This window comes from Balaenoptera physalus (genome assembly GCF_965194825.1).
Source record: "Balaenoptera physalus genome assembly, chromosome: 1".
Classification (NCBI taxonomy): domain Eukaryota; kingdom Metazoa; phylum Chordata; class Mammalia; order Artiodactyla; family Balaenopteridae; genus Balaenoptera; species Balaenoptera physalus.
Window position 1 is genome coordinate 25,274,774 of NC_138882.1, and position 27,940 is coordinate 25,302,713.

Below are 27,940 nucleotides of genomic sequence, written 5' to 3' on the forward strand. Positions count from 1 at the left end.
TGGAAATGTTTCAGAATTAGATAGAGGTGGTTGGGATTGTACCATACCGTGAAGTACTAAATGCCATTGAACTGCACACTTTAAAATGGTTATGTTGTGTGAATTTCACCTTTTTAAAGTGAAGCCACTCAGAAATATCAGATTATTGACAACTCACCCCTTGGACTCCAAATCCTGGAAACAACGTTCCAGGTCAATTCTCAGGTCATGGGTAGCAATTTCATCCCTGTTCAATTTTATCCCTGTTCAATTTTACCTGGTAGTTTTGAAGCTCTAGAATACAGACCAGGAAAACTCTCAAGATGTTAGCTCACCCCAGGCCACTAGTGCTCCCTTATTGTGAGTAAATCCCGGGGGTGGGGTGGGGGGGTTGGAATGCGGGGACCTTAAACTACAAGACAGGAGACTGTCCCCGAAGCAAATGCGCTACCGCCCTATGGTGCTGCTGCCAAGGCCTTCTTACATTACAGGCCCAGCCTCCACTCACTCTAAGGTCAGTGCTCAGTCCAACGTCAGGTCCACTCCGGGGTCCCTGCGGCGCAGAGAGGTAGGCCCGGCCCCTCTCGCGCCCCTTGCCTTTCCAGGGCCGCGCCTCCGGTCGGGGCCCCGACGTGGACCCGGGAGCGTCGCGTCGCCGACGGGGCGGGGCCGGGGCGGGCCGGGGGCGGGGTCTGCGCCGGCGCCGGGTCCGGCGGGCGCTTTGCCAGCTGCGTAAACACTGACGGAGCGCCGCGGCGGAGCAGGTGAGTGGGCTGGAACGCGCGTGCGGGTCGCGGCCCGGTCTCCCGCGGCTCGAAGGGCACGGGGTGGAGCCGCAACCCGCTTGCCGGGCCCTGCCCTCCGCACGCCGTTTGCGGCGGCCGGTCGTGGCCCCTTGGCGGGTTCCTGGGCTGCGGCCCCAGCGGCCGGGGAGGGGAGGGCGCCGGGACAGCGGCTATGGGGGCCGGCCCGGAACTGGGGAGTGGAAGGAGCGCGGGGAGGGGCCCCAGGCCTTGGGCCTTCAGCAGGGCCCGGTCCACCCGGCCGCCGGAGCCCCCGCCGGGGTGGGCGCGGTGCGAGCTGTTAAAGGGCCGGGGCATTTAAAGGAGCAGTGCACGTGGGTCTCGAAGGCGTGCGGACGCGGCATTGTGTTCCTCTCTCCTGGCTGGCACCTAATGGGCGCCCAGTCCTGCCTGCCTGTGGCACCCGGCCCGGGCACTGCTTGGAGGGGGCTGGAGGGGAGGCGGAGGTCTTCCCGCGTACGTGAGGAACAGGACCTCAGGTCCGGGCTTGGAGACCCCAGTTTCGTTATCAGCGGTATTTGGCCGTTTTATCAGGCATTTACAGCTGCGAGGAGACTCGCAGAATCTAGCTTTTGAAGCTGAAGAAGCCCGAAACAGAAGCTAGTTCCCATCCCAAATTTTATCAGTGAAGAAACTCAGCCTACAGAGCTAAAGTGACTTTGTTCAAGGTCACGCAGGTCGGATATATGAGAGCGAGGCTTAGAACCCGTTGTCCTGGACTCTAGTTCTGTTGTCCAGCCCTGGGACTAGACCTCAGCCCTCTGACAGTTGGATGAAATGCCCCCGTCTGTGACTTAATGAGTATTCCCTTTTTACGGTACGAACTGTGGATTGGTGCAGTACCTGCATCCTCATTTCCAGACGGAGAACCTGAGGGGCATCCATCCCATCCAGAACGATTGCAGAGCCAACTTGACCCAAAATTGACAGCTTGGGTTGCCAGCCTGTCCTGAGAGTAACTGATCGGTACAGACCCCGGCTTCCGGTATGGATGCCCCTGACTTCTACATAGACCCCATTCTGTAGACACCTGAGTCTCCAAGGGCTTCAGCCAAGACCTTTGGCAGTAGTTACAAGGCTTCGTATAAGCTGCTTCTGGTGTGTGAGCCTCAGGTTCCCCTCTGTGTGAATGTGGCTGTGTGGGACAGGGAAATGTGTTAGCAGCGGTGTTTTCTGAGCCCGGCTGGTGAAAGGGCCTCGGGTCCTGTCTCCAGCTCAGAGTTGCAGCTTCAGCCACCCATCAGGCAGGCCATCCAGGTTTGTGCCCTGGGTGTGCGAGGGGGAGCATTCAGGGCAGAGGCTGGAGGTGGGGGGGCTTGGTGGAATGTTGCTGTGGAGTGGGATGGACGTTGTGTCAGGTTTTTAGGAAAAATTCTGTATCGTTTGGTGTTGAAGTATCCGTGCACCAAGTCTAGAGTCTGACATGTGCATGCATGGGAGGTGAATGCCCTGAGCCTGTCTGTTTGAGGAGGAGGAGGACAAGGAAGAGCGTGGCCAGGGGCTGCCGCTCAGATGTGCCTGGGGGCCCGTCGCCCCTCTCCCCCAGCTCCTCTGTGGCTACTCACAGCCCCGCTGCACCCCCGGGCTTTGCCAAATGAGAGGCTCCCACCTACCTTGGCCTCTCTCTAAGTCACTGATGATAATAATGACAATAACATAACTTATGTTTGTCATATACAATAAAAAGCCATTTTGTACAGTAGTTGTCACAGTTGTCTTAAGAGCGTCAGTCACACTGAAGCCATTCTTAGTTTTACCCTTTTACAGAAGGGGAAACTGAGGTTCAGGGAGACAAGCGGCTTGTCCTATTGTGTGGCTTCCGTTGACTGTGAGCACCAGGATTTGAACCCAGCTGGCTGTGTCTCCTTCATCTTTTGAGTGTTTGCACAGCAGGCTTCCCACACTCACGCCCTACCCATGTCACTGCACTACCGCCCAGTACATTGTTATGTGGTCTCCATTAGCAGCTACCTGGCAAAGCAAAAAAAAAAAAAAAAAAAAAATTTTTTATAAAGAAACCAAAGCAGTGTGTGTGTAGGTCACATTATGTTTCTATTGAAGACATGTTTGGCTGTTTTTCAGCTGTTGATTTGACTTTTAGACACTGTTTAGTTGGGGACTGGCAAGACAACAAATGTTTCTGCCAGTACTTCCACCTGTTCCTGGACTGCAGCAGCTGGGGGTGGGGCTGGGGGTGGAATACAGGGGCTCTGAGGCTGGCACACCCTCCACACTTGCCCCTGGCCAGGGCCTGAGAGGTTCTCCGCACCTTGAGCTGGCTGGATCTGACAGGGGCTTCAAGCCCTGTGTAGTCAGTGTTGGCTTCTTGACCTGGAGGTGGTGAGGCTGCTGTGTTATTACAGTCTGGGGAAAAGTAATTTCAAATTGATCCTCAGGGAGAACCAGATGTGAGGGAGGGAGATCATTTCTGTCCAGTTTCTTCGTTGCCTGGGAGAATGGGTTGCTCATTTGTCTTTGCTAAAATACAGTCTTCTGGAGCAGTGGGAAGAAAAATTAAAGGGTGCTTGCTTTCTGCGGTATCCTATCTGCTGAGACATATCCTGACCTCATCTGTGTTTTGCAGGCTACCTGTGTGACTATGGCCCTGGGCCACTGAGTATGTGACCCTCACAAGTACTTTGAGCAGCAGGGAAGAGCTCCTTGTTGGTAATTTGGAGACCTGAGCTGTAACTGTGGATTCTGGTCATGGGCCCTTAACCTTTTGTCCTTTTGTCCCTCTGGGCTTCAGTTTCCCTAAATGGAAAATGGGGTGCTGACCGGATGGCCTTTAAGGTCCTTGCCAGCTCTGACATCAGTCTACGGACTTGCCCTTTTGTTTGAAAGAATGTTCACATTGCCAGCGTGCCCTGGGCTGGGGCTAAAGTGGAAACACCCAGGGCCTGGATGAGGCGTGACCTTGGTGCTCGACTCGTGTGTCTGGTGGCTTTAGCAGATCGTAGCTTTCCAAGAGGGTCATCAACAGGCTTCTGTTATCCTTTCTCACTGAGTCCCCTGCCTTTATTTCATCTTCATTATAACTGCCGTTTATTGAGCTTTGTGCCAGACACTTTACACATGATCTCTAGTTTTTACAGTAATCTTGCAAAGTGTGCCTATCCTGCTTTTTACAGAAGGGGACAGGGGCCATGTGAAGTGGCCCGAATGTGCGGGCCACTTGTCGCAGCGTGTGGTTTGCATCAGTCAGCTAGCTGATTTGAACTCTGTCCGTTTCTAAGGCTCAGCTTTTGACCACTGGCTTACTATTCTCATTAAAACAAACAAACAAACAAACAAAAACCCACAATTTTTTCTGGGCCCTACTCAACGGTGGCTACCTTCACAGCTTCCCTCTGCCACTTCCAAGCCACCCCTTTTCCAGGCTCCTTCAGGAAATGAGAGAAAATGTTTCCTGGGAACTTCTGAGTAGGAAAGGGCAGACAGAGGTAAATCTAGAGCCTGGGTCAAGGTTTCAGGAGGCCCCATAGGGTCGCCTGGGGCCTGTGACTTGGGAGGGCGGAGTGGGACTTCAGGGCCTCCCTGTGGGACTCAGGCCCTGGCTCCGGCCGAGGCCACCTCCCTGTGCTGGGGAGAGCCATCTGGCAAGTGATGTGCATCAGAGTACGGGCAGGGTGGATGGACAGGTGGATGAAGGTCAGCCAGGGCCAGTACATGGTCAGGGGGAGACAGGCAGGCAAGCTGTGGGAATTTCTAAGGGAATTTCCTCAGCTCAGCTCAGGAAATTCTTCCCTGGTATGAGGGAAGGCAGGGAACACCCCAGGGGTCATGCGAGCTCTGTGAAGTAGCCGTGTGACCATAGAAAGAGGCCCATTTAAAACCAATGCCACCCTCTTTGAGGGGAGCACTGAAAAATAAAATGAACAAATGTGACAAAACAGAAACAGACCAACAGAATAAACCAGTGGTTACTAGTGGGGAGAAGGAAACGGGGAGGGACAAGATAAGGGAAGAGGATTAAGGGGTGCAAACAACTATGTATAAAATAAATGATACAAGAATGTAATGTACAGCACAGGGAATATAGCCAATATTTTGCAATAACGTTATATGGAATATCTATAAAACTATCAAGTCACTATGTTGTACACCTGAAACTACTGTAATATTGGAAGTCAACTATCCTTCAATAATGAAAGAAAGTGAGGGGCACTGTTCAGTTAGGCCTGCGAAAACAAGAAAACAAGTACCCGGATCCAAGCCTTTCTCTGCTGACCACCTGTTTGTCTTAAGTGCAGTGACTCCCAATTTTCTTTTGGAGCCGAAATTTCCATCTTTTTGCATGAGGCACTAGTGTTTACTATGACATTTAAAGATCGATTTCCTACTTAGGTAGGAATCGATTTCCTACTTAGGTCCATCGGCCTTAAATTTTAAGGTAAAAACCTTTGCATTTTTCTGAAATGAAAATCAGGTTGAGGAAATTGGGTCACCAGGGTTTCTATAATAATTGCAGGAACTGCTGACATAAGCAAGGTTGGGGAAATTCTCTGGGTCAGACTCCCTTGGTTTGGCTCATTCAGCATTTGGATCCCATTCAGCTGATTAATGAGGGGGGGGGGATGAGCAGTGGCTTCCTTGGATGTTTGATTTTACATCCTAATCCAAGGAGCTTTCAGCCACAGTGCTTTGTTCTGGGAAGGGTTTCCAGAATGCAGTCTTAGGCACCTGTTCCTCCCATTAGCTTCTCTGCATTTTCCCGCTGCTCCGTCAGAGAGAACGGAGAGCCGGTTGCTATGTGGTTGATAGGACTTGACATCAGCAGTAGGAGAGTCACCCAGTCCCACCAGCACCTGCCTGTGAGTCAGCCTCCCCGCAGGAGTTCTTGGCGTCACTGGTGCTCTGATGTGGACAAACATCTAGCAAGAAGGTTGTTTATCTGCATACATTTGAGTGGTGATTTTTCCCTCCAAGGATTGCAGAGTATCATCAGTCTTCAATTCCAACTTAGAAGCAAAAGGAGTACATCCCAGCTGCTCTGTTCTCCTTCAGGAACCAGGTAATAGGAGGGGTTAGGAGAAGGTGTAAAAGCGGCTTCCTGAGTCCATCTGTTCCCCCCCAGTCCAGGGAGAGAGGATGTGGGAGAAGGCGGGATGGAAGAAAATCTGTCTAAATGTTGATACGTGTTATTTCCCTTTAAAAAATTAATAGCTTTACAAAAAACGCCAGGCACAATCCATGTTTATTATAGAAGCTTTGAGAAATGCAGAAAAATATAAAGTATCACCCACATTCTCACTATCCAAAGATAACCACCTTTAATGTTTTGTAATATTTCTTGCCAATCCTTCATATACATGCATTTTCTAAGACAATTCAGATAATTATGTATGTCAAGTTTTATATCTATTAGATTTAACATCTTGTTTTTTTATGTTAGTAAATATTCTTTTTTTTTTTTTTTTTTTTAGTAAATATTCTTTGAAGTGAGATCTTTAGTAGTCATATGTTAGACCCCATCAAATGGATGTATTATCATACAGAGTCAGGCATCTTGGTCATTTTCACTTTTTTAAAAAAAATTATAAATGCAACAACCATGTTTTTATGTAAATCTTTTATTATTTTCTTAGGACAAATTCCAAGAAGTAGCATTTCAGGATCAAAAGGTATGAATGTTTTTAAAGCCCTCGATTTTTACTGCCTTCAGAAAGGCTGGTCCAGTTTGCACCAGCGACGCTTGAGCCCGTTTTACCACACCCTCCTTCGAGGTGGGCATTGCTTGGGGACTTTTTCAGCCAGACCACTCTCTTCTCCCCCTGTGGCTCTCCTAGTCTGAAAAGCTCCCGCTCATCCGCCTCCCCAGTGGCTCTCTGACCGGGCACAGGGTATTCAGGAGAAAGGACTGTGCGTTCTTTCACGCCCCCATTCAGCGAGCAAGTTGTACAGAGCAGTAGGTGTGCCAAGGTCGGTGAGCGAGGTGCCCCGCCCCTGCGACAGGGAGGGGAACTGTAACTGGGCGCTTCCAGTGCCAAGCCTGGGCCCTGGCTGGGGCATCTGGTTACTCGGCAGCAGCTCCAGGGAAGGTCTAACACCAGCCTAAGAATTGCCCAGGGACCATCTCAAAATGCAGATCCCTGGACCTCTGGCCAGGATGGAACTTAGGCTCTGCATTTTAAATAAGCACCCTAGCGTAGCATTTAAGAGCCCAGAACCTGACTACCTAGATCCAAGGATGACTTTGAACCTATCACTTTTTAAATCTTGTTTCCTCATCTGTGAAATGGAGGAGGATAGCAGTACCTCGTACCTGACTGTTGTGTTTAGTGCATAGTGAGTGCTCAGCAGCTGTTCTGTCACCACCCCTCAGGTGGCTTGGACCACTTTGAGCATCTCAAGCATCTTACAGCTTTCTGAAAGTCCTAAGCCGTGCCCTCAGGTGCTAGGAGCTCCGAGAGGCACCTCCACCTGGGCTCATGACCACCAGGCGCAGAGGACTGTGATTAGAGCCACAGCCAAGACCAGCTCTTCCCTGCTGCAGCCCCTCTGTGCCCTGGTTTTCTGGGAGTCCTGGGCAGAGCGCAAGGAGGGAAGGAATCTGCTCAGGGAGCATTTGTTTTCTGGTGAGGAGGCCATGAATTACATGTGGTGGATGGAAAAGCATGTTTTGTAGTTTTCTGACTTCCTGCCTCTGTGCACTGCAATGCCGCATGGAAGGGATACAGTCCTTTTTTAAGCTCACTCTCCCTGGGCGCGTCCTTCACAGACTTTGGGGAGGCAGAAGTGCTTTCCTGGGATCTGGTGACTGGCTGAAGAAATGGAAATTGGAAGGACTTTACTTGATCCGGGTCCCGTGCTTTTCTGTCCCGCACCCGCCCCGTAGCTCCCTTTCTCCTTCCAAGAAGCATCTTCACTCCTTGTTTGCCCATTTCCCTACTAGGGGAAGAGGCAGCCAGGATGCTGCAGCTGTTGTGGTTCTGAAGGGTGAGCTTGCCCTCTGCCCTGGGGGTGCAGCCCTGCCGTTCAGATGCAGGGACTCCTGATCTGCCCCTCCAGTCACGGTAAAGACAAATCACAGGCCCTCCAGAGGCGTGGGAAGAATAGAAGGAGTGAGATCGTAACTAAATTATTAATTCACACCCCAGACAAATCTGACGTGCTACAGAATAAAGTATGGAAAGAGCCACTGCACTGCTCCAGTTGGAATGTCCTGGTTTAGCTTGAAGAAAGGCAGCCAGCTCTGTGTGCGGGTACCCCTTTTTGAGTAAGGATGGACTCACCGTTGCCAGAGTGGGCAGCGAGGGGATCTCCTGGGTCCAGGCAGGTGTCTGTTTGGGATTTATCTGGCAGGGCCCCGCCTTGCAGAGGAGGAGCGCTTTGAAGTTTTCCCTCCTGGGTCTCCATTAAGTAGTTTCTTTCGTTACCGTTACTGCAGATGAAGGAAGCCAAGAACTTCCCAAGGTCTCACAGCCTGTGGGGCTGCAAAGCCGTGTCCCCTCAAATTGGGCTCTTAGGTAGCCTCTGCTGGTCCCAGGTCTGGGCACTGAGGAGCAGATCCGCCTCCTGGGCCCTAGGCCACACTAGTCCTGGGGGCTCCCGGGAAGAGGCAGGAGGGCTCAGCTGGCCCTCTGCTCCCACAAAGTGCACTCTGGTCACAGCCCTCTTCAGCACCAAAACCCTGGCTGGCCCCCTCTGCTAGCTTCAGCTCCCCCTCCCCGGTCAGGCCTCTACGCCCCTCCCTGGGATGGTCCCACCTCCCACCGCTGCCTCCCTGGTCCCCACGCTTCAGCCACATCAGCCTGCTGGCTGTTGTCAGGATCGGCCCCATCCGGTCACCCATCCCACCATCTAGTTACGAGGCTACTTCCAGGTGCCCCACCTCCTTCAGTCTCTGCCTGGCAAGATATTCCTAACCTTCGAGGCCCGTTTCACGTCGCTCTTTCTCCTGGAGATCTGAGACATCTGCCCCCGGCAGCTGGTAGACTCCCCCCGCCCACCCCGCCTTAGTCATAACTGCAGTAGCACAGCGCCCTCGTCTCCCCTCCTGGCAGCTACTGTACTTTACTTCCTACTGATGTCACTACTGCTGTCACTCCTGTGCTTGTCTTATCTCTGCTGAGCCCTGGGGAGCTTAGCTTGTTCATTCTGAAATCCCTGTGAGAGCCACGGGGGAGCCTTCTGTGAGGGCCCGAGTCCGTGGGGTGAGCAGAGTCAGGCTCTGCCGTGGGCCTGTACTTGGGGATGGAGTTGAAGTCCAGCTGGGCGTAATCCAGGCCACGGCCTGGGGCACTGTCTTCAAAGAAAGCAGCAGCCTCGGACCCTGCCAAGATGAACAGAACTGGGGCTGACTCAGTAGAAGGAACCTGCCTCTCCACTTGAAAATCATAAATTCTTGGGGGCAACTGACGTGGAGATGAACTTTGAGCTGAGAGCAGACCTGACTGTGCCGAGTGGCATGAGGCCGCCCGAGGGTCCCAGGAAGCAGGTGCTGGGGGAGCTGGCCCTGCTGCTAGCCCAGCTGACCTGCCCAGGATGTTGGTAGGGCTTCGGGCTGCCCCGGCTTCCTGGTGGTGCTGCCCTGTCCACAGCACTGCGGCACAGCAGTCCCGGGGGACAGGCTCCCTCCCATATGGTCCCTTCAGCCTTGTTTTTTCCTGTGGGTCCCACGCTCAGCTGTACTTCCCCAGCACGCGCGCGCGCGCGCACGCGCACGCGCACACGCACACGCACACACACACACACACACACACACACACACACACACACACACACACACACACACACGCCTCTCGTGGTCTCAGCTCACTGCTCCCGTGGCCGCCACTTCTAAACTCATGACTCTCATCTCCCTCCCCTCCACCTCAGGCCCCAGCGCTCAGCTGCCTCCCAGGCATCTTCCCCCTTTTAACCCATTTACATTCAACAGATTCCTGGATCAAATTCACAGTCTTTCCTCTGAAACCTTGTTCTCCCGCCTCCCCCATCCTGCTCCCTGTCTGGCCGTAGTCCTGGACTCTGTCCCGTTTTGTCCCCCACATCTGGTCCTGTCTGTCTACCTCCTACCCTTTCTGGATTCTCTCTCCTTACTCCCATCCATTCTTGCCACCTTAGGCCCTCTTCACTTCCCACAATTGTCTCCAGGGAGGTCACCTTTCCTCCTTTTTACTCCTTTTTCAGTCAGTGGCCAGACTGATATTTCTAACCAGAGATCGATCTGTCACCTCTGTCCTGGGGGGATGAAGCACACCTCCTGAACTCGGCACCAGGGACCCTTCACACCTCCACAGCATACAGCATCACCACCCCAACCCCGGCAGTGCTGGGCTCAGGCTGGAACATTCTTCACGCCCTCTGCCATTCCCTCCCACCTGGGAAAATCTGTCTCCATCAAATGCTGTTATCTTCTCCAGAAAACACTCCTGATCTCTGAGTTTTAGTCCCTTCTTTGTGCTTCTGTACGTCTTGGTGAACACCTGGATTATATAATTTGTCACATTGGATGGTTGGTTTTTAATTTTTTACGACAAAAGTGTTGTTGGCACACGATAGGTGCTGAACAGATGTTTGTTGATTGAATGAGTGAGTGTGCTGACAGTTTGGAGTGGCTCTGACATTTCTAGTTGGGGGTTTTGCCCCCTGTGGCCTGGATCTCCTCTAGCCAGTCCCTCTCGAGGTTGCTGCAGCCTCATTAGTGGCTCCTGGGGACTGTTGCTTTATAGCAGTCCTTTGACAAGCGCGTCTTGGGTCGTCATTGCGGGCAGGACCTGTGTGCAGGTCTTAAGGCCGCCTCTCACCTTCCGCGGCCTTTGCCTCGCAGGAGAGTGGAACGAGGTCCCCTGTGCTCCTTTTCCAGGCACTTTCGGAGGTAGGGTCATGCTCACATTCATGGCCTCTGACAGCGAGGAAGAAGTGTGTGACGAGCGGACGTCCCTGATGTCAGCTGAGAGCCCCATGCCGCGCTCCTGCCAGGAAGGCAGGCAGGCCCTGGAGAACGGAGAGGGTGCCGCCCAGTGGGTAGGTTCCCATCAGCAGTCCAAGGCCTCCGGACAGGTCCCTGGGGTCCTAATGGCCAGAAATCAGGCATTCCCTGATGTGGGAGGGAGGGGAAAGTAAAGGTGAGAATTGGCCAAAAGGGCGGGTGGCCCACCGTGGTGGATCCTAGGTCTGTGAAGGCTTGAGAGTAGACTCTGCACAGAAACAGCCTATTACAGATCGACTCCGCAATGGACTGAGTGATTCTCTCCATCCTGGCCCTGCCCCTTAGGTTTACCTTCCTAGTGCAGGTTACTATTTCCACAGGAACCTGAGAGTGAGTTTGGATGCCAGGACAGGCAGCGCAGAGACGAAAGGATGGTAGGAGGAAACTGCTAGAGGGAACCTTTTTGGTAGATGGCCAGACATGGTCACCAAGAGGTTACCTGATTCATGTTTGACTTTTGAGCTGGGGATGTGTTTTAGTTCATTCAGGCTGCTATCACAAAAATACCATAGACTGGGTGGCTTACAAACAACCGAAATTTATTTCTCACTGTTCTGGGGGCCTGGGAAGTCAAGATCAAGGTGCCGGCAGATCTGATGTCTGGTGAGGGCCCACTTCCTGGTTCATAGGCAGCTGTCTTCTCTCTGTGTCCTCACCTGGCAAAAGGGGTGAGGGAGCTCTCTAGGGCCCCTTTTATAAGGCACGAATCCCATTCGTGAGGGCTCCCCCCCTCGTGACCTAATCATCTCCCAAAGGCCGTACCTTTTAACACCATCACATTGGGAGTTAGGCTTCAGCATGTGAATTTGGGGGACACAAACATTCAGCCCATAGCAGGAGGGGTGGGCTGCACTGCGATTTTACCTCTGCAGCCCGCAGGGCAGGAGATTGCAACAGTATGAAGTGGAGGATATACTTGGGAGAGTCATCTAGCCAAGCCACCTCCCTTCTCATGAGGGTAAAACAACATCTGAATTTGCCTAAATTCCATTCTTCGTTTTGCCCATTGTAGTAATTTTTTCTTCCAGCCAGCCTTATTTCCCTTTGCTGAAACTTGAGCTCACTTCTCCTATTCTCCTCTGGGCTCTGAGAGAGATCTCACCAGCTCAAGGCCACTGCACAGCTACTCCTTAGCCCGTTTCTTGCTAGTGGCTTTGTCTTTTATCTCCTGGAGTTCTTGTGCATTTCAGCTATTTCAGTTCCTGTTCATTAACAGTTTTCCTTTCTTAGATGAATATATAGGTGGAATTCTCTCTGCAAAGAACTGATAACAAAGAACAGCCACTTTTGATTTTTGTTTCATTTGGCTTTGTCTTGGCTGTTAATGTAATTAACAAGCAGCTAATGATCCTGAATTGCCACAATTCCAAAACAAATCCTTGCAGATCAGTGTGTGCCAGCGCCTGGCAGGCGTCCTGTCCTCCTTCGCTGCCTCCTCATTTATATGTAACCCAGGTCCTCCCAGATGCTTGATGCCCAGTTAGCCCCTTTGCTTCAGAGCTGCAAATCTTGCATGCTTGCTTTGGGGGGCGGGACGGGGTGCAAAAAGTTCAAAGTAATCTCTTCCTCTGCAAATTCCCAGTGTCTTATTCACAATCAGAGAGAGTCCCCACGTCCCCATGTGTGCTGACCATTCTAGTTTGTGATATTTCAACCAACAGTGTTTAATTTCTGCCCTCCTCCTATCACCTGGCCTGCCAAATTAGTGTGGCCATGTGAACAGAACTGAGTGGCATCCTGAGTCCCTATACTGAGGGAGGGGACGGATCTTTAGACATGCTCCAGACCCATTCTGCAGACCGTCCTCTTCCACAGCTAAACGGACCGTCCTCTTCCACAACAAAGCGGCCTCCCTTCCTGCATCTGTGGTGGTCAGCGCCAACTTAAATCTCTCGTTGTCCTCGTAAACTTTTCAAATGTCCTGCAATTCCACCACTCCCACATCTAAGCTACAGCCCATAGACTGGCTCTTACATCTGGAAAGCAACATTCAAACTTCTCGTTTCGGGTTCCAAAACACCCATGCGCTATGTCGCTAAGGCCTCGGGGGAGGGCATTCCGTGGCCCTCACAGCGTGGTTTCCCACAGAGAGGCCAGGAGAGCGAGGAGGACCATGAGGAGGACCCTGACCGCTACGCCTGCAGCGGGGTCCCCGGGCGGCCACCAGGCCTGGAGGAGGAGCTGACCCTGAAATATGGGGCAAAGCACGTGATCATGCTATTTGTGCCCGTCACGCTGTGCATGATCGTGGTGGTGGCCACCATCAAGTCCGTGCGCTTCTACACGGAGAAGAATGGACAGCTGTGAGTTGGGGGCTTGGCGGGGCGGGGGAGGGGGAGCTGGGGGAGGGGAGTGCAGCCTGTGTTGGCCACTGCACCTGCGGCCCCATGCCAGCAGTGAAGAGCAGGGCTGAGGAGCTGCCTGAGTCCACACCCTGGTCCGTCCACTGCCTCCTGGCTGTGTGACCTGCCTGGGCACATTCCTAACCTTTCTCGGCCTCAGTTTCCTCATCTGTATGATGGGTTTGATAACAAGGTTACCAGGAGAATTGAGTGAGTTAATCCACGTAAAGGGCTTAGAGGAACACCTGCCACCCTCGGGGCAGGGCTCCGGCACGTTGGGTCTCACTGCAGGAGGCAAGCTCTCCGTCCCCGGGTGTGGCTGTACCACCCATCACTGGGTGACCACGAGCAAGTTGCTTTCTCTCTGGGCCTCTCATTCATATCCCCATGAATGTAAACCAAGGAGGACCAGATGATTTCTTAGCTCACTTCCAGCCTTGCACAGGAGATTTTGTTTATTTTAATGAAGAAAACGCAGGCAGAAGCAGCGGCCTGGGAAAATGGGAGGGCTCCCTGTGCTCCCTCCCCCAGCCTCCCTGTGGTAATTGCTGCTGAGTACCTTCTCTAAACATCTTTTTTTTTTTTTTAGGGAGTTTTTGTTAAATTTTGTTTATGGTTTTTTTAATGAAAAGAGTAGAGAAAGAAGCCCTTGCCCTCAGGAAGCTTGTAGTCTGTTGGGGACTCAGAGCAGCTCGGGTGAAAAACGTTAAGAGACCCTGAGAACTTCGCAGGCAGTTTGTTTCCCTATGTCCAGAGCGAGGGATCAGTGAATTGCCTTCTGAGTTTATTAGCTGCCTGTGCACCTCCTGGGTTACGCTGGGTGTGCGTAGGGGAAGCAGGGGGGGCGGAGGCATCCTAGGCTGGATGGGGCCGATAAGGAAGTGGATGTAGGGAACTGGTGGGTCTCCCTGGACCAGAGCTGGGGATTGGGGTCAGCAGGGAGAAGCACTTCCAGGGGAGGGTTGAGTTGGTGTGGGGGCCAGGGGAGGCCTTGGTGAGGCCAGCCAGGCCCTTCCGTGCGGCTACATCGGCTCAGTCATAGGCCAAAGTCAGGAGCCAGGAGACGGGAAGGCAGGGCAGCTCATGGGGATGGCGGGCAGCGCTCGCCGGGGCAGCCAGAGCACGGTGCTGAGGGGCAGGGGCGCCCAGGGCACCTGCCCCCCAGGTCCAGGCTCCCTCGGGGTGAGGCGTGTAAGCAGGCAGGGCACAGAGACCTAGCCCTTGCCCCTCCCTCAGCATCTACACACCTTTCACCGAGGACACACCTTCGGTGGGCCAGCGCCTCCTCAACTCCGTGCTCAACACCCTCATCATGATCAGCGTCATTGTCGTCATGACCATCTTCCTGGTCGTGCTCTACAAGTACCGCTGCTACAAGGTGAGCGCCGGTCCGCCTGCTCTCCTCCTCCTGCCTGCCACGCCTCAGTGCCTCTTTGGCAGCAACCCTGGCTCTTTTTTTTTTTTTTTTTTAACAGAATTCATTTTTTTTCTGTAAAATAGACCCTGATTTTTGGTGCAGGCATACCTCGTTTTATTGGGCTTCACAGACACTGCGTTTTTTACAAATTGGAGGTTTGTGGCAACCCTGCATTGAGCAAGTCTGTTGGTGCCATTTTTGCAACAGTATTATTATTATTATTTTTTTTTTTATTTCCAAATCTTTGCCAACACTTGTCACTTGTTATTTTTCTTTTTTATTTATTTATTTATTTATTTATTTTTGGCTATGTTGGGTCTTCGGTTCGTGCGAGGGCTTTCTCTAGTTGCGGCAAGCGGGGGCCACTCTTCATCGCGGTGCGGGGACCGCTCTTCATCGCGGTGCGCGGGCCTTTCACTATCGCGGCCCCTCCCGTTGCGGGGCACAGGCTCCAGACGCGCAGGCTCAGTAGTTGTGGCTCACGGGCCCAGCTGCTCCGTGGCATGTGGGATCTTCCCAGACCAGGGCTTGAACGAACCCGTGTCCCCTGCATTAGCAGGCAGATTCTCAACCACTGCGCCACCAGGGAAGCCCCAGTATTATTTTTTAATTAATGCTGTTTTAAAATTGTTTTAGACATAATGCTATTGCTAATACTAATTAGCATAATGCTAATGCTATATATTGCACACTTAATAGACTACAGTATAGTATAGACGTTAACTTTTACGTGCAGTGGGAGACCAAAAAATTTGTGACTCACTTTCTTGCGTACTCTCTTTCTTGTGGTCCGGAACCCAACCCTAACCTCACTGAGGTTTGCCTGTACTCTTTCCCACCCCACCTCTGCCCCCCCATGGATTACCTAATACTCCTGTCCTTTGAACTTACACATAATCCCACTTACTTGAGTTCCTCTTTGCAGTGTTCATAGGGTTATTTCTCACATTCAGAAGTTAATTTTATTTTGCTTCTCCTTCCGAAGAAATGAGATGTTCTATTTTAGGCTCCTTTCACCCGATACTTCTCCTCCAAGTTTATTTTTATTTTCCCATTTCCCTTTCGGCTGGAGATGTACAGCTGCTGTGCCGAGGTCTTCCAACACTGGGAGATGTTCGGGTGGGCCCCCTGCACTGCGGGGCAGTCCCAGGGAGGAACAGGGGAGTTGAGTCCCACGTGGCCCAAATCATCCGTAGAAATCCGTAAGCTTCTAGGCACGGGTTTCAGGCTTTTCTCCCAAGGAAGGCTTTGAAACCCTGAAGACCGAAGGGAAGTTGAACTAGACATTATCTGATTTAAAACCGTTCACACGCAGGCGTGCGCAGCACTTGATATTAGGCTGCCGCCATCTGTGGAGCAGGTAGGGACAGATGGGGAGGCTCCGTCTAGAGGGATGAGCCCCGTCCCATCTGGGGGTGACCATGGGGGGTGAGCGGTGGGAGGGGAGTGTCCGAGAGCTGGAGCTTCTCAATAAATAGCTACCTGTATAAACAAGGCAGAGTTCGTAACTGGGGCAGGGATGGCCGTGGATGGCAGGAAGCAGGGTAGAGGGCTTTGTGTTTGGAGGAGAGGATACAGCACGCGTAAGGACAAGCTAGAAGGAGCGTGGCCAGTGAAAAGCTGGCACCGCTCTGGTCAGCAGGTGTCACGCGACCACTCCCAGGGACTGTTATGAGGCAGCTCGACCCTCCGTTCAGTAAGATTTACTCCATGACGCGGGCAGGAGATGACGGTGGACTGGGCAGGCCCAGGTGGGATGAGGGGGGTCAGCACGTTCCGGAGGCGGCCCCTTCCCCTTTGGGTGGTGCGCACGGCATGGCAGACAGACCAGGTGGCTGCTGAGGTCCCCAGCGGCCTGAGCTGGTGACTGATGGGTCTGTCCTCCAGGGAGGCTGGTAGCGGTGACCACCACGCCGCTGACGGCTGGCTAAAGGACTGGTTTAGCATCAGCCCCACCCTCGCCCTTGACCCTCCCTTATTTGGCCAGGGGAGGAGGAACGTGTCTTTCTGAAGACCTGTCTATAGGCCCTCAGGTGGGCAGTGACTCCCCGTGCTGACTCTTCTAAACAGGCTGCCTCAAGAGTCTTCCCTGACCACTCTGTCTAATAAAGTAGCACCCCAGTGGGTCTCCTGTCACTTTACCCAGCCAAGGTTTTTTCCGTAGCTCTTATCACTTCATGCTAACATGTGTCTGTGTGTTTGTTGTCCCACTGCCCTCACACCGGGTTGCAGCCCCTGGGGGCAGACACCTTGCCAGCTTTATCTCCAGAGCGTGGAATGTGCCTGGCGTGTCCTTTCCAAGTGAACCAGTAGAGTGCTAGGTGTTTAGACCTGAAGGAGCTCCAGCTCCTTCGTATGCTTGCTGGGTTACCTGGAGAGAACTCCTTGAATTTCTGTGCCCTCCTTATCTGTACAATGGCCGCCTTCCACCATAGTCAGGGGGGAAGGAGCCTAAGGAAGAAGGGTTTCCAGGCCTGGGCGTCAGTCCCGAGGACCGGGGCCGGCGGTCATGCTGCCTGTTTCCGCCTAGTTCATCCACGGCTGGCTGATCGTGTCCTCCCTGATGCTGCTGTTCCTCTTCACCTACATCTACCTTGGGTGAGTGGCAGCCGGTGGGCAACAGGGTCCTTCAGGAGCCCTCCCCTGTGGTACAGGTGGGCCTGAAGGACCTGGGAGGGAAGGGCGCCCCTTGGTCTCCACACCTTCCCCACGTTGCTGCTCCAGGAGCCCGGCCTCCTCGACACGGGCGTGGAGCTGCGAGTTGGGCCACACGTTTCCTTCTGGTTCCTGATTTTAAACAAATAACGCAGAGCCATCACAGAGGAGGTTCTCTGTGAACCCCAGCGGGAGGTGGGTTCAGGGGCAGAAACCCCTCAAAATTTACATTCTGATCTTCGGGCTGGGCCTGGCTGCCTCCTAGTTTATGGGGAAAGGGATCTCTCTTGCCCTGGATTTGGGACATCAGCCTGACCCAGGGGCCGAAAGAGACTGGAGGGACAGGAGAGAACACTTTTCCAAGGACCTTTTCCACAGGCGGAGGGTCTTCCGGGTCGTGTCAGCGCACGTTTACGGGAACCAGCCCAAGGATGAGACATTGGGGTACTCCCCACCGTTTCATAAATTTTTCAGGTGGTTACATGTAGGGCTCATGGAAACGGAAGGAGATGTCAGCAAATGAAGCCAGAGTTTGGAAGAACCCAGGCTGGGACTTAATGATGGAAGGGTGTTGAACTGTGTCAGGGTCTGACATCTCCACTGAGTTTCCCAGCTCACGGCCTTGACTGTGGTCCCGCAGGGAAGTGCTCAAGACCTACAATGTGGCCATGGACTACCCCACCCTGTTCCTGACCGTCTGGAACTTCGGGGCGGTGGGCATGGTGTGCATCCACTGGAAGGGCCCCTTGGTGCTGCAGCAGGCCTATCTCATCATGATCAGCGCGCTCATGGCCTTGGTGTTCATCAAGTACCTCCCAGAGTGGTCTGCCTGGGTCATCCTGGGCGCCATCTCTGTGTATGGTAGGTGGGCCATGAGCTTGCAGGGGTGGGCCATGGAGCGACGTCCAGGGCTGAGTCCTCACTGCTGGACAAGGGTGATGGGTGTTGAGAAGTCCCCCCTTCCCCCACCCCCGCCCCGGGAGGCCTGGATGGTCCCCTTTCTAGAAAGTTCACCTTTGTAAAATAACAAACGGGGTCCTGTGGAATCATGACTGTTGACATGGTTGCTAATAACAGCAGATGTTTACTGAGCACTCACACCGTTAAGCACTTTGCACACTGGAAGTCATTTGTTCCTCAGAACAACCCTGAGATTGGGCGCAGTACCGATAAATGACGAGCACCCGAAATGTTAGCTGCTCTTCAGTTAGTACAGTCGTCCCTCGGTATCCTCGGGGGACTCAGATGCCAAAATCTGAGGATGCTCTAGTCCCTTACATAAAATGATGTAGTATTCGCATATAACCTACGCACATCTTCTCGAATACTTTAAATCATCTCTAGGTTACTTAAATGCATAATACAACATAAACAATATGTAAATAGCTGCCGATGTGCAGCAAATACAAGTTTTGATTTTTGGAACTTTCTGGGATATTTTTCTGAATATGTTTGATCCACAGCTGGTTGAATCCATGGATACGGAACCCAGAGATATGGAGAGCCGACTGTATTAGTGTGATAACCATCACCAGTACTGCTTCTTACGTTGCTAGGATAAGGAATTTGGGGCTCAGAGAAGTGGGACTTCAAGCCCATCCTCTGGTCTCTGAGGCACACAGCAGTTCCCTGTTTGCAGCTAGCCTGTTTAGACCCCGCTCAGACCCCGCTGTGGGCTCCAGCCAATGCAGGCTCTAGGGATCCTGGCTGAAACCCCGGGGGTGGGATTGCTGGAGCAGCAGGGCGTGGTCTGAGAGCCTCGTCCTGGGGCTCTGGGACACACTCGCTCTGACGCCTGGTGTTAGAGGGCTGGTTCCTCTCTGGGGACTGCTTGGGAGTAAACATGTTTCTTAACATGCCAAGGGCATCTTTGCTTTCCCAGATCTCGTGGCTGTGCTGTGCCCCAAAGGGCCGCTGAGAATGCTGGTAGAAACTGCCCAGGAGAGAAACGAGCCCATATTTCCTGCCCTGATATATTCATGTGAGTATATGATACATACATGGCTTTCAGAGGTGATGAAGAGATAGTTAACCCTTTCCCTGACGAAAGGAGACGAGGCAGCCTCGGTGACCCCAGGAGGGCTCCACCTTCCGAGACGAAGGTGGGCTGTGTCTTGCTCTTAGACAGGAAGAAACTTGGAAAGTCACAGCAGGAAGAGGGCACCAGGGGATGTGGTCCTGCCCCGCAGCTTCCTCCCACCTAGCTCCAGTGGCATGTGGTGGCTACAGGCCACGTTCCCATGAGCCCAAGGCCTCAGCCCTCCAGGCCCCTGATAAGGGACTTTGGAGAGGGACTCTTTAGGGTGGGGGTCTGGCGGGGGAGGGTGCGCCTGCCTTTCCCTGGGCTGCCTCAACAGCTTCGTGGCTGGTTGAAGTGAAGTCTCTGAAGGGAATGCCCTCGGGGTTGCTGCTGGCCTCGGGGCCAGTGCACTCGGGGATTTGTACTTATAAAGGCATCAACAGACATGCATCAAATTCATACTTTGTGGTGGGCGCTGTGCTGGGCAGTGGGGTTGCCATGGAAACAAGATCCACAAGGTCCCAGGCCTCAGGGAGCTCACAGCGCTGTGGTTTTCATGCCCTCCCCTTTGTTATTCACGTAGAGAGCCTGAATTTCTGGGGCTCAGTTGTCTGCAGGGTGCACTGGGAAACAGTCTATGAATGGCTAGAGTTGGCACTCTATACAAATGAAGAACCGAGCTCGTTGTGGAGAGCCCTTGGCGGCCTGGCCCCCGGGTGAGAAAGCACATTCCAGGCACAGCCTAAAAAATGAGCAGAGACCGTGTATGGAAAGACTGAGCCGTGTCAGACTTCCGCTCACCATCGCTGTGCTCTGATGGAGCTTACGTTCTAGGAGGGGAGGCAGACGGGGACTCAACAGGCCAACAGAAGTCAGGAGGTGAGAGCTCCATAGAAAGATAAAGCGGGGGGGCGTGAAGGACTCCAGGGTAGTGAGGGGTGCTGTTTTACAGAAGGTGGTCAAGGAGGCCCTGTGTCACAGGTGACATTTGACCAGAGACCTGCCTTAGGAATATCTGGTGACAGAACTCCAGGCAGAAGGAACAGCGGCAAGTGCAAAGGCCCTGAGATGGGTGTGGGCCTGGTGTGCTCGGAGCGCCCCGAGGCCAGGCAGAGGGAGCCAGCGGGGAGCGGGGGAGGTCAGGTCCTGTTAGGCCATGGTGGGGACGTGGCTTCTATTGCTGAGTGAGATGTGATGCCACTGGAAGATTGTGGACTGACCTGACTACGTTTTAACAGGACCGTGAAGGTTGTATCAGGGACAAGAGTGGAAGCAGGAGCCAGGTTTGGAGGCTGAATAATAATCCGGGAGAGAGATGTTGGCGTTTGGCCCCAGGGCAGCAGTAGAGGCGTTGAGGTGTGCTTGGACTCTGCAGACATTTTGGAGGCAGAATTGGCGAGATTTTCTGATGGTTGGGGTGCAGGTTGTAAGAAAGAGAGTCAAGGTTACTGTCAGTTTTTTGGGCCTGAGCGACAAAAAGGATGGAGTTGCTGCTTACTGAGAAGGAGAAGGCTGGTGGGCGGGTCAGAGGGCAGTTGTTGAGAGCGTTTAGGGCATGTTGAGTTTGAGATGCTCACTGGACATTCAGATGGAGAGCTGGAGAGATGGGATAAGAGTTCAGGAGAGAGTTTCTAGGCCAGAGAGAGAGAACATGTTAGTACCACAGGATCCAGCAGTCCTGCTTCTGGACATAGACCCAAGAGGACTGAAAGCAGGATCTTGAACAGATTTTTGTGCACCCATGCTCATAGCAGCACTATTCACAATATCCAAGAGATGCCAGCAACTCAGGTGTCTGTGGATGGATGAACAGATAAACAAAATGTGGTATATACATAGAATGGATTATTACTCAGCCTGAAGAAGGAAGGAGATTCTGACACGTGCTCCAACATGGATGAACCTTGAGGACATTGTGCTAAGTGAAATAATCCAGTCACAGAAAGATAAATACTGTATGAGTCCACTTATACGAGGTATCTTAGGTAGTCAAAATCACAGAAACAGAAAGTGGAATGGTGCTTGCCAGGGGCTGGGGGATGGGGAGTGGGTACAGCGTTTCAGTTCTGCAAGACAAAAAAAGTTCTGGAGATCTCTTTCACAGCAGTGTGAGTATACTTAACACTGTTAAACTGTACCTTAAAGATGGTTAAGATGACATATTTCATGTTACATGTTTTTTTACCACAATAAAACGAAAACATAATTAGTTCACCAAACTTGTTCACTAATAACATTATCATTGTTTTTGTGAGAAGGCAAAAAAAGACAGGAAGAAGCATCGTCTGCCCACACCTGGTCAGTGAGTCTGGACCCCCAGCGGCCCCCTAACAGTGGGGCATAAGCAAATACCCACAGGAACTGAGGGTCCTGTGCAGGCTTTCTGGGGACACAGACTGGCTCGCCTGCCTCCCAGGCCCTGGGGGCAGCCACAGGTAGTACTGCCTGAGGCCTGACCCTTTTCTCCCTCCCCAGCTGCCATGGTGTGGACAGTGGGCATGGCCAAGTTGGACCCCTCCTCTCAGGGAGCCCTTCAGCTCCCCTACGACCCAGAGATGGGTGAGTATCAGGGGGCTGACAGCCTCTCATCATCGGGGGTGGCTTTTCACCACATCCAGCTCAGCTTGGCCTGGCCTCTGCGGGGAGGCACGAGGACCGGGGGGGCAGGTGGGAAGACCAGCCCCCCTGGACATGCACGCCCTGGGGATCGAGTGCGGTGGGACTGCGCTCCTCTGCCTCGGCCCCGTTCCTCTCCCTTCCCTTCCCTTGTGTGTGGACTGGAGAATCCTCTTTGGGTCGGGCTGGGCGTGGTGGTGGGGGGCGGGGTAGGGGGATGGTGAGGGCAGGGGAGCCCTGGGCTCAGAGGACCCTCTGACGGGCTGTTGTCTCTCTCCCTTGCTCTCTGCTCACACGACGCCGGACACCCAGAAGAGGACTCCTGTGACAGTTTGGGGGAGCCCTCGTACCCTGAAGTCTTTGAGCCCCCCCTGCCTGGCTACCCGGGGGAGGAGCTGGAGGAGGAGGAGGAAAGTAAGGTGTCCAGATGGGCTGCGTGGGCCCGGGTGGCGCTCCCTGAGGTCAGGGGAGGAGGGCGCGAGGGGAGGAGCCCCTTTCACATCAGAGGTGGCTTCGCAAAGTCGAGGAGCTTGCAAAGGCGCAGCCTTGTTGGCAGGCCGCGGGGACTTCTACGCCCAGGCTGCACCTCGCGTGTGACCGACGTTGGCCGAGTACCAGCTGTGTGCCCGCTCTGCCCTGGGGGGCGGTCGTGCGGACACGGCTCTGGGGGACGCAGCCACGCGGGCATGGGCACTGACTGCCCTCCCCGGAGCCGGGAGGACCGTGAAGGAGAACACGGGGTGATGGGGAGCACTGACGGGGCTCTTGACCTGTTTCAAGGGGTCAGAGGAAGTCGCCTGAGGAAGTAACTTCTGAGCTGAGCTCCAGAGGCTGAGCCACTGGAACTCGGAGAGGGGGACGCACAGCGGGGGTGCGTTTCCAGCTGAGGGGACCTTGGGAGCAGAGACCCTGAGGCAGACGGCACGGTGAGTTAGAGCAAGTGAAGGCAGGACGCTGAGACCCGAGTGCAGAGATGGGGCAGGGAGGCAGGCAGGGACTTGAGGGGCCTTCTGGATCAAAACGGGGATGCTGGTCTGTGTCCCATGGGGGGTGGGGGAGGGTTTCGAGCTGCGTGGGAGGAGGGCCATGAGGGAGAAGGGCAGGCCTGTGGCCGGCGAGATGTGTGCCTGTGTGGCCGGCGGGCGTCCCAGTGGCTGGGCAGGTCGGCGCCAGCAGCGCAGCTCCGTGAGGGGACTGACAGTGGGCTGTGGAGCTGGGGTGGAGACTCCCCCAGGCAGAGCCCCGGGTGTCTGGGAGCAGGGGGAGCTGGTGTGGAAGGCCGTCTTGAAGACGCACCCAGAGACGTTCTAACATATGCTTGTGATCCCAAGGGGATTAAAATAGCCATTCCATCACACATTTATGGACCACCTACTATGTGCCGGGTGGCACATGGGAACAGGGAGGTGCTGCAGGGTTAAAGCAGCCTCTGCCCTTGAGAAGTTCCCGTGGGAGCAGCCCAGGCCGGGGGAGGTTAAAGTACTCAGGGCAGACATGGGGAAGAAGATAATGCCGAGGTGGGCCTGGAAGGACAAGTTGGCAGTCACCCGGCCGACAGGCTGCCAGGCTGCAGCCCAGGCCTGGCACTGAGCCCCTGGAGTCAGCACGGATCCCACCGGGGCGCAGTCCACAAGGCCACCCTCCCTTCACACGCCAGCCACAAGTCCTGGGGGTCTCCAGGCCACCCGCACTTCTGACCGACTGGCTACAAATCTGGGGGTTCCCACAACCCCCCCAGGTTGGAAAATTTGCTAGAACGACTCACAGAGCTCAGGAAAGTACTAAACTTACAGTTACAGTTTTAGTACAAAGGGTACAGATCAAGACCAGCCAAATGAAGAGCCGCATTGCTCGTGGGACTGGACTCATCTCCAGGCTCCCTCTTCTCCCCAGAGCTTGGTCTGGCCCAGAGTCCCACCCCCTTATCTCATAACCACGTGGTCTTTCTGGTGACCAGCGCCATCCTGATCCTCTCATTTGCATAAATGATCCAAGGGGCTCCTGAATAACAAAGACACTCCTGTTACTGGGGAAAGTCCAAGGATTTGGTCTCCCTCCTGGAACCGGGGACAAGGGCCAGTTAGATTCTTTGTTACACAGCAGCACTGGCAAAGGCTCAGATGAGAGAGGAGGAGGCCTTCAGGGAGCTCGGGGCGGTTGGGTGGCCCAGGCAGCTGGGGGCCAGGCCTTTAAGGGTGAGCAGTGCCCACGGGAGCTCGAACTTCATCCTGCAGGCTGTGGGGAGCTGTGAGTGGTTTGTTGCAGGGAACTGAAGTGAGCAGAGCTGCATCCCGGGCAGCAGCAAGGAACACAGACTGCTGGGGGACCAGGTGCGGGAAGAGCCATGAGGGCCCAGCTCAGGCAGCAGGCTGAGGAGGTGGTGCCACCACATACATACCTGGGATGCAATGGCAGGACTTGGCTGGGCAAGGGATGGGCAGGGAGGCGTGGAGGGTGACGGGGGAAGGTGGGAGGCTCTGCAGGACATCAGATGGAGACGCCACAGACACACGAAGGGGAGGGATGCTCAGGAAGGTCGGGGTTGGAGGCCCAAGTGGGAGTCACCAGGATATACATGTTGTCAGAACTGTGGGTCCCCAGAAGGTACCCGGGGAAGGTGTAGGGTCGGAATGGAGAGCGAGAGGGACAGCGTGGGTGGCGTTTACGGGATGAAGGGAAGGGCGCTTGTGGAGGACCCCGGGGAGTAGGCAGCCGGGGGACAGGGCGCTGAGACAGACAGGTAGCGTGAGGGTGTCCACGGGGGCTGGGCGGTGGCCTGGCCAGAGCACGTTGGCTGGGGGATGTGGGACCTGCCGCCACAGATCTCTGAAGTGCCTGGGAGGTGAGCGCAGTTCCTTTGAGAAAGAACTGATTGAAAAAGAAGAGAGAAGGGAGGGGAGAGAGCAGGGAAGCAGGAGTGGGGGTAGCGGCGAGAGAGAGCATGGCAAGAGAAGTCACCGCTGTAAGGTGACAAAACTGGAGTGTTTGCTCTGTGCCGAGGCAGGAGCCAAAGTGAGGAAGCTGAAGTCAGAGAAGAGGGGGCGTGGAGGAAGGGACAGACGAAGGTGAGGTGCCTCTTGCTTGGAGCCCAGAAGGGAGGCGAGGGGGGCAGACGGGGCAGAGCATGTTTCCTTGATGCAGACCTCCTCAATTCAAGTCTGTTTCGTAAACATTTTTATTGTCGGTGATGAATAAAATTATCCTATAAACAAGCATACAGGGCGGTTGTACTAAAGGAAACAAATGAAAGCATTCTAGAAGCTCTTGTTTCCTTATCAGTAGTGGATACACTAGTTACAACTTACGTTTACTTATTTTTTTAATTGAAGTTCAGTTGATTTGCAGTGTACATTTACCTATTTTTGAGGGACATGAGTCTCCAGAGAACCTCAGGTGTTGTACATGTTCTTGAAAGTAGTGAAATTAAATTTCCTAAAAAGCATTTATAATTCAAACTGAGTGCCCAGTTGGGTAGCCTCCCATCAGCCCCGGACAATGCATTTTATTCGCTCTTGTCTTAACTCGAGTAAAACTGGTGCTTGGCACTTGGTTATCAGAAATGCTGGCTTTGCACAGCCCAGAATGCAAGTCACTCAGGCTACAGGTTCCCCCTTTCTCCCACTGGCTGCTGTTTTTCCAAGGCAGCCAGTCCTTGTCCCAGAGTCCAGGTGAGGTGAGCTGGGCAGTGACACTACCCCATCTGCCCTCTGCGTTCCTCAGGACTCTGGCCCCTGGGCTGGGCAGAGAACCTGGGCTGTTTGGCTGGGGTCAGCCTTCTCTGCCGCTTCCTCCTGGGGCTTCCGAGACCTATGGGTTCCCTCTGTCTCCACCACACAGGGGGCGTGAAGCTCGGCCTCGGAGACTTCATCTTCTACAGCGTGCTGGTGGGCAAGGCGGCAGCCACGGGCAGTGGGGACTGGAACACCACGCTGGCCTGCTTTGTGGCCATCCTCATCGTGAGTGGGCTGGGGGATGCTCCCCGCCCAGCCCTGGGCAATGGGGACCCTGAGGGTCTGGTGGGGGGCCCAGGAACCCAGGGGAATTTTCAGGTGCTGTTATCCCTTGGAGGGGCTGGGCAGGGTTGCCAAGAAGATCCTCAAGATGAGACCGAGGTTTACAGGAGGTTCTGGTCATCAACAGATGCAGGCACAGCACAGGGGAGGAGCGACCAGGGGCTCTGACATTACTGAGCTTGTACGCCGGGTGCCAAGGTCTTGGCTAGCTCCGTGCATTTGTCTCACGGCACCTGTGAGGCAGGGATGGTGACCTGAGATTTACAGAAGACGGAACAGGTTGAAGGCCTGGCCCGTGGGCACAAAGCTGTGAGGGCCGAGCTATGATTTGAACTCGAGTCTCTGAAGCCAGGGCTGTGTGTTTTCCCTCCATGCCACCCAGGCACCATGGGGTTGTGAATCCCCATGGGATCTCCTGGGACTTGAGACGGGGGCCCATCACGTTGAACCCCAGCAGTGAAATTTGGAGACCTGTATGTCACTTAACATGGCCAGATACACATGGTGGGGAAGCGTCTTATGGCGATTGGTGAGGTGGAGGCTCTGAACGGTGCATACTCGGTGTTCTGCCTGGTGAAACCCGGGTGGCACGTGGCACGTTAGGGCTGAGGCTCCAGTTCTTTGGACATTTTGTATTTGCCCAGTGTGTGTCAGGGATGGGGTAGTGAACTCCCAGGCTCCTCCACTTCCAGATCGTCTGCCCTGAATCCCTGCTCCCCCCAGGGATAGGGCAGGCACTCTGGTTCCCTGTCCCCACCCTGGACCACTGCCTGCATTGGCTGGGGGGGAACAGGATAGGCAGCCGCTGTGCCTGCTTCCCGGGGGGGGGGGGGGGTCACATGGCATCTTGGTTCCCTTGATGTCAGCTGCTGAGAACATTGCTGGCTTTCAGTCCAGCCCGTCCGGTTCTTGTATAAATATACGTCCCCTTGGGGGAAGCTTCCCACCATCAGGCCACACGTCCCTACAGCAGCCAGCCAGGGGAGGTAGTCTGGTAGTGGCAGCCCCGTTCTAGGGGTCAGGAGGCCTGCTTTCTGGTTCGGCCGTCCACGTGCAGGGCGTTGCTACGGGGTGAGAACTCCTGCCCTCAGGCACCTCACAGAGCTGTTGAGAGGACCAGGGAAGACGGCGGGGTGTCCAGGGCTCCTGAACCCGGGACTGCACCATCACTGACTGCTCCCCGTCCCCCGTCCACGCCCGTGGTCACCACCAGCCCCCTCACCTTTGTGTCCTGCAGGGTTTGTGTCTGACCCTCCTGCTGCTCGCCGTGTTCAAGAAAGCGTTGCCTGCCCTCCCCATCTCCATCACGTTCGGGCTGATCTTCTACTTCTCCACGGACAACCTGGTACGGCCTTTCATGGACACCCTGGCCTCCCATCAGCTCTACATCTGAGGGGAAGCCTGGGCACCGTGGCCTGGAAGCTGGAAGAAATGGTAACTGGATGCAGTTGTACAGTTTTACACTCTAGTGCCATATATTTTTGAGACTTTTCTTTCCTTAAAAAAAAAAAAAGAGAATAAAAAAGTGTTGTGTTTACTTTGAAGCGGAAGGACAGCTTTTTGGTGCTGGTTGTTTTGTCACCAGGCCGTGGCTCACCCCTTCGTGAGCACTTGCTTCACCAACAGGAGACGTGGGAAATCGTTCCAGAGGAGCTGCGGAAGGTTCCGAGACGTGGGAGGGGCTTGGGGAAGGCCCCTGCCCTCGCCCCACAGCCTGGAGTCCTGTGAGGGCCCAGCCGGATGACGGGGCGCATATATTCAGGACTGGGAGGTCACGCCCGGGACGGCATGTAGCGCCTGGTCACTCTGGCCAGAGAGGAAAAGCCAATTTTCTCTGCAAGGAATGTTCCCAACGCTTTGTCTATGATGTTGTCATCATTTTATTACCTTTAGAGTCCTTGTTACAGCAGTTACTGCTGGGAAGTGTCTTAATATCAATAAATAGACGAATCCTGTTGCAGTGTTGGGGTTTGGTCTGTTCATCAGTGTGGGCCCCTCTCCCGGCATCCTGGGATAACGTGCTCTGGGCACGAAAGGGAAGAGATTTGCCTAGTTGTGAGGAGAGAGGCTTAACTGCCCCCCTCTCTGCAATCGTTTCTTTAACTAGGTTTCCTAAACAGAGGTGCTCACAGACTCCCGAGGCCCGCTGTCTGACAGCTGG

At 54.1% G+C, this 27,940-nt stretch overlaps 2 protein-coding genes across 17 annotated transcripts in view; one reads left to right on the top strand and one right to left on the bottom strand.

Moving 5' to 3' along the window:
- LOC309648291 (uncharacterized protein) overlaps positions 1–5,081 on the bottom strand; it is a gene marked incomplete at its 5' end in the record, with an annotated part of 55,494 nt that extends 50,413 nt beyond the window's left edge. The window contains 3 exons of the mRNA XM_082436794.1: positions 488–934; positions 3,052–3,146; positions 4,988–5,081. Of these exons, the coding sequence (XP_082292920.1) occupies positions 488–934; positions 3,052–3,146; positions 4,988–5,081 (636 nt within the window). The remainder of the gene's footprint in view (positions 1–487; positions 935–3,051; positions 3,147–4,987) is intronic.
- On the top strand, positions 663–27,739 carry PSEN2 (presenilin 2). 16 transcript variants are annotated; one of them, XM_082470738.1, is made up of 14 exons: positions 666–743; positions 1,623–1,767; positions 5,712–5,796; positions 6,371–6,406; positions 10,591–10,751; positions 12,805–13,019; positions 14,295–14,436; positions 17,006–17,073; positions 17,771–17,991; positions 19,013–19,111; positions 21,626–21,709; positions 22,079–22,180; positions 25,604–25,722; positions 27,017–27,739. In XM_082470738.1, the coding sequence occupies exons 5-14, from the start codon at positions 10,611–10,613 to the stop codon at positions 27,170–27,172; spliced, it is 1,347 nt and encodes a 448-aa protein (XP_082326864.1). In that variant the 5' UTR covers positions 666–743; positions 1,623–1,767; positions 5,712–5,796; positions 6,371–6,406; positions 10,591–10,610; the 3' UTR covers positions 27,173–27,739. The 16 variants fall into 16 exon arrangements, 14 of the variants coding, with proteins under 14 accessions (XP_082326859.1, XP_082326864.1, XP_082326865.1 ...); XM_082470739.1 differs by having other exon boundaries at positions 674–743; positions 1,644–1,767; XM_082470740.1 differs by lacking the exon at positions 1,623–1,767 and having other exon boundaries at positions 727–743.
- The last annotated feature ends 201 nt before the right edge of the window (positions 27,740–27,940 follow it).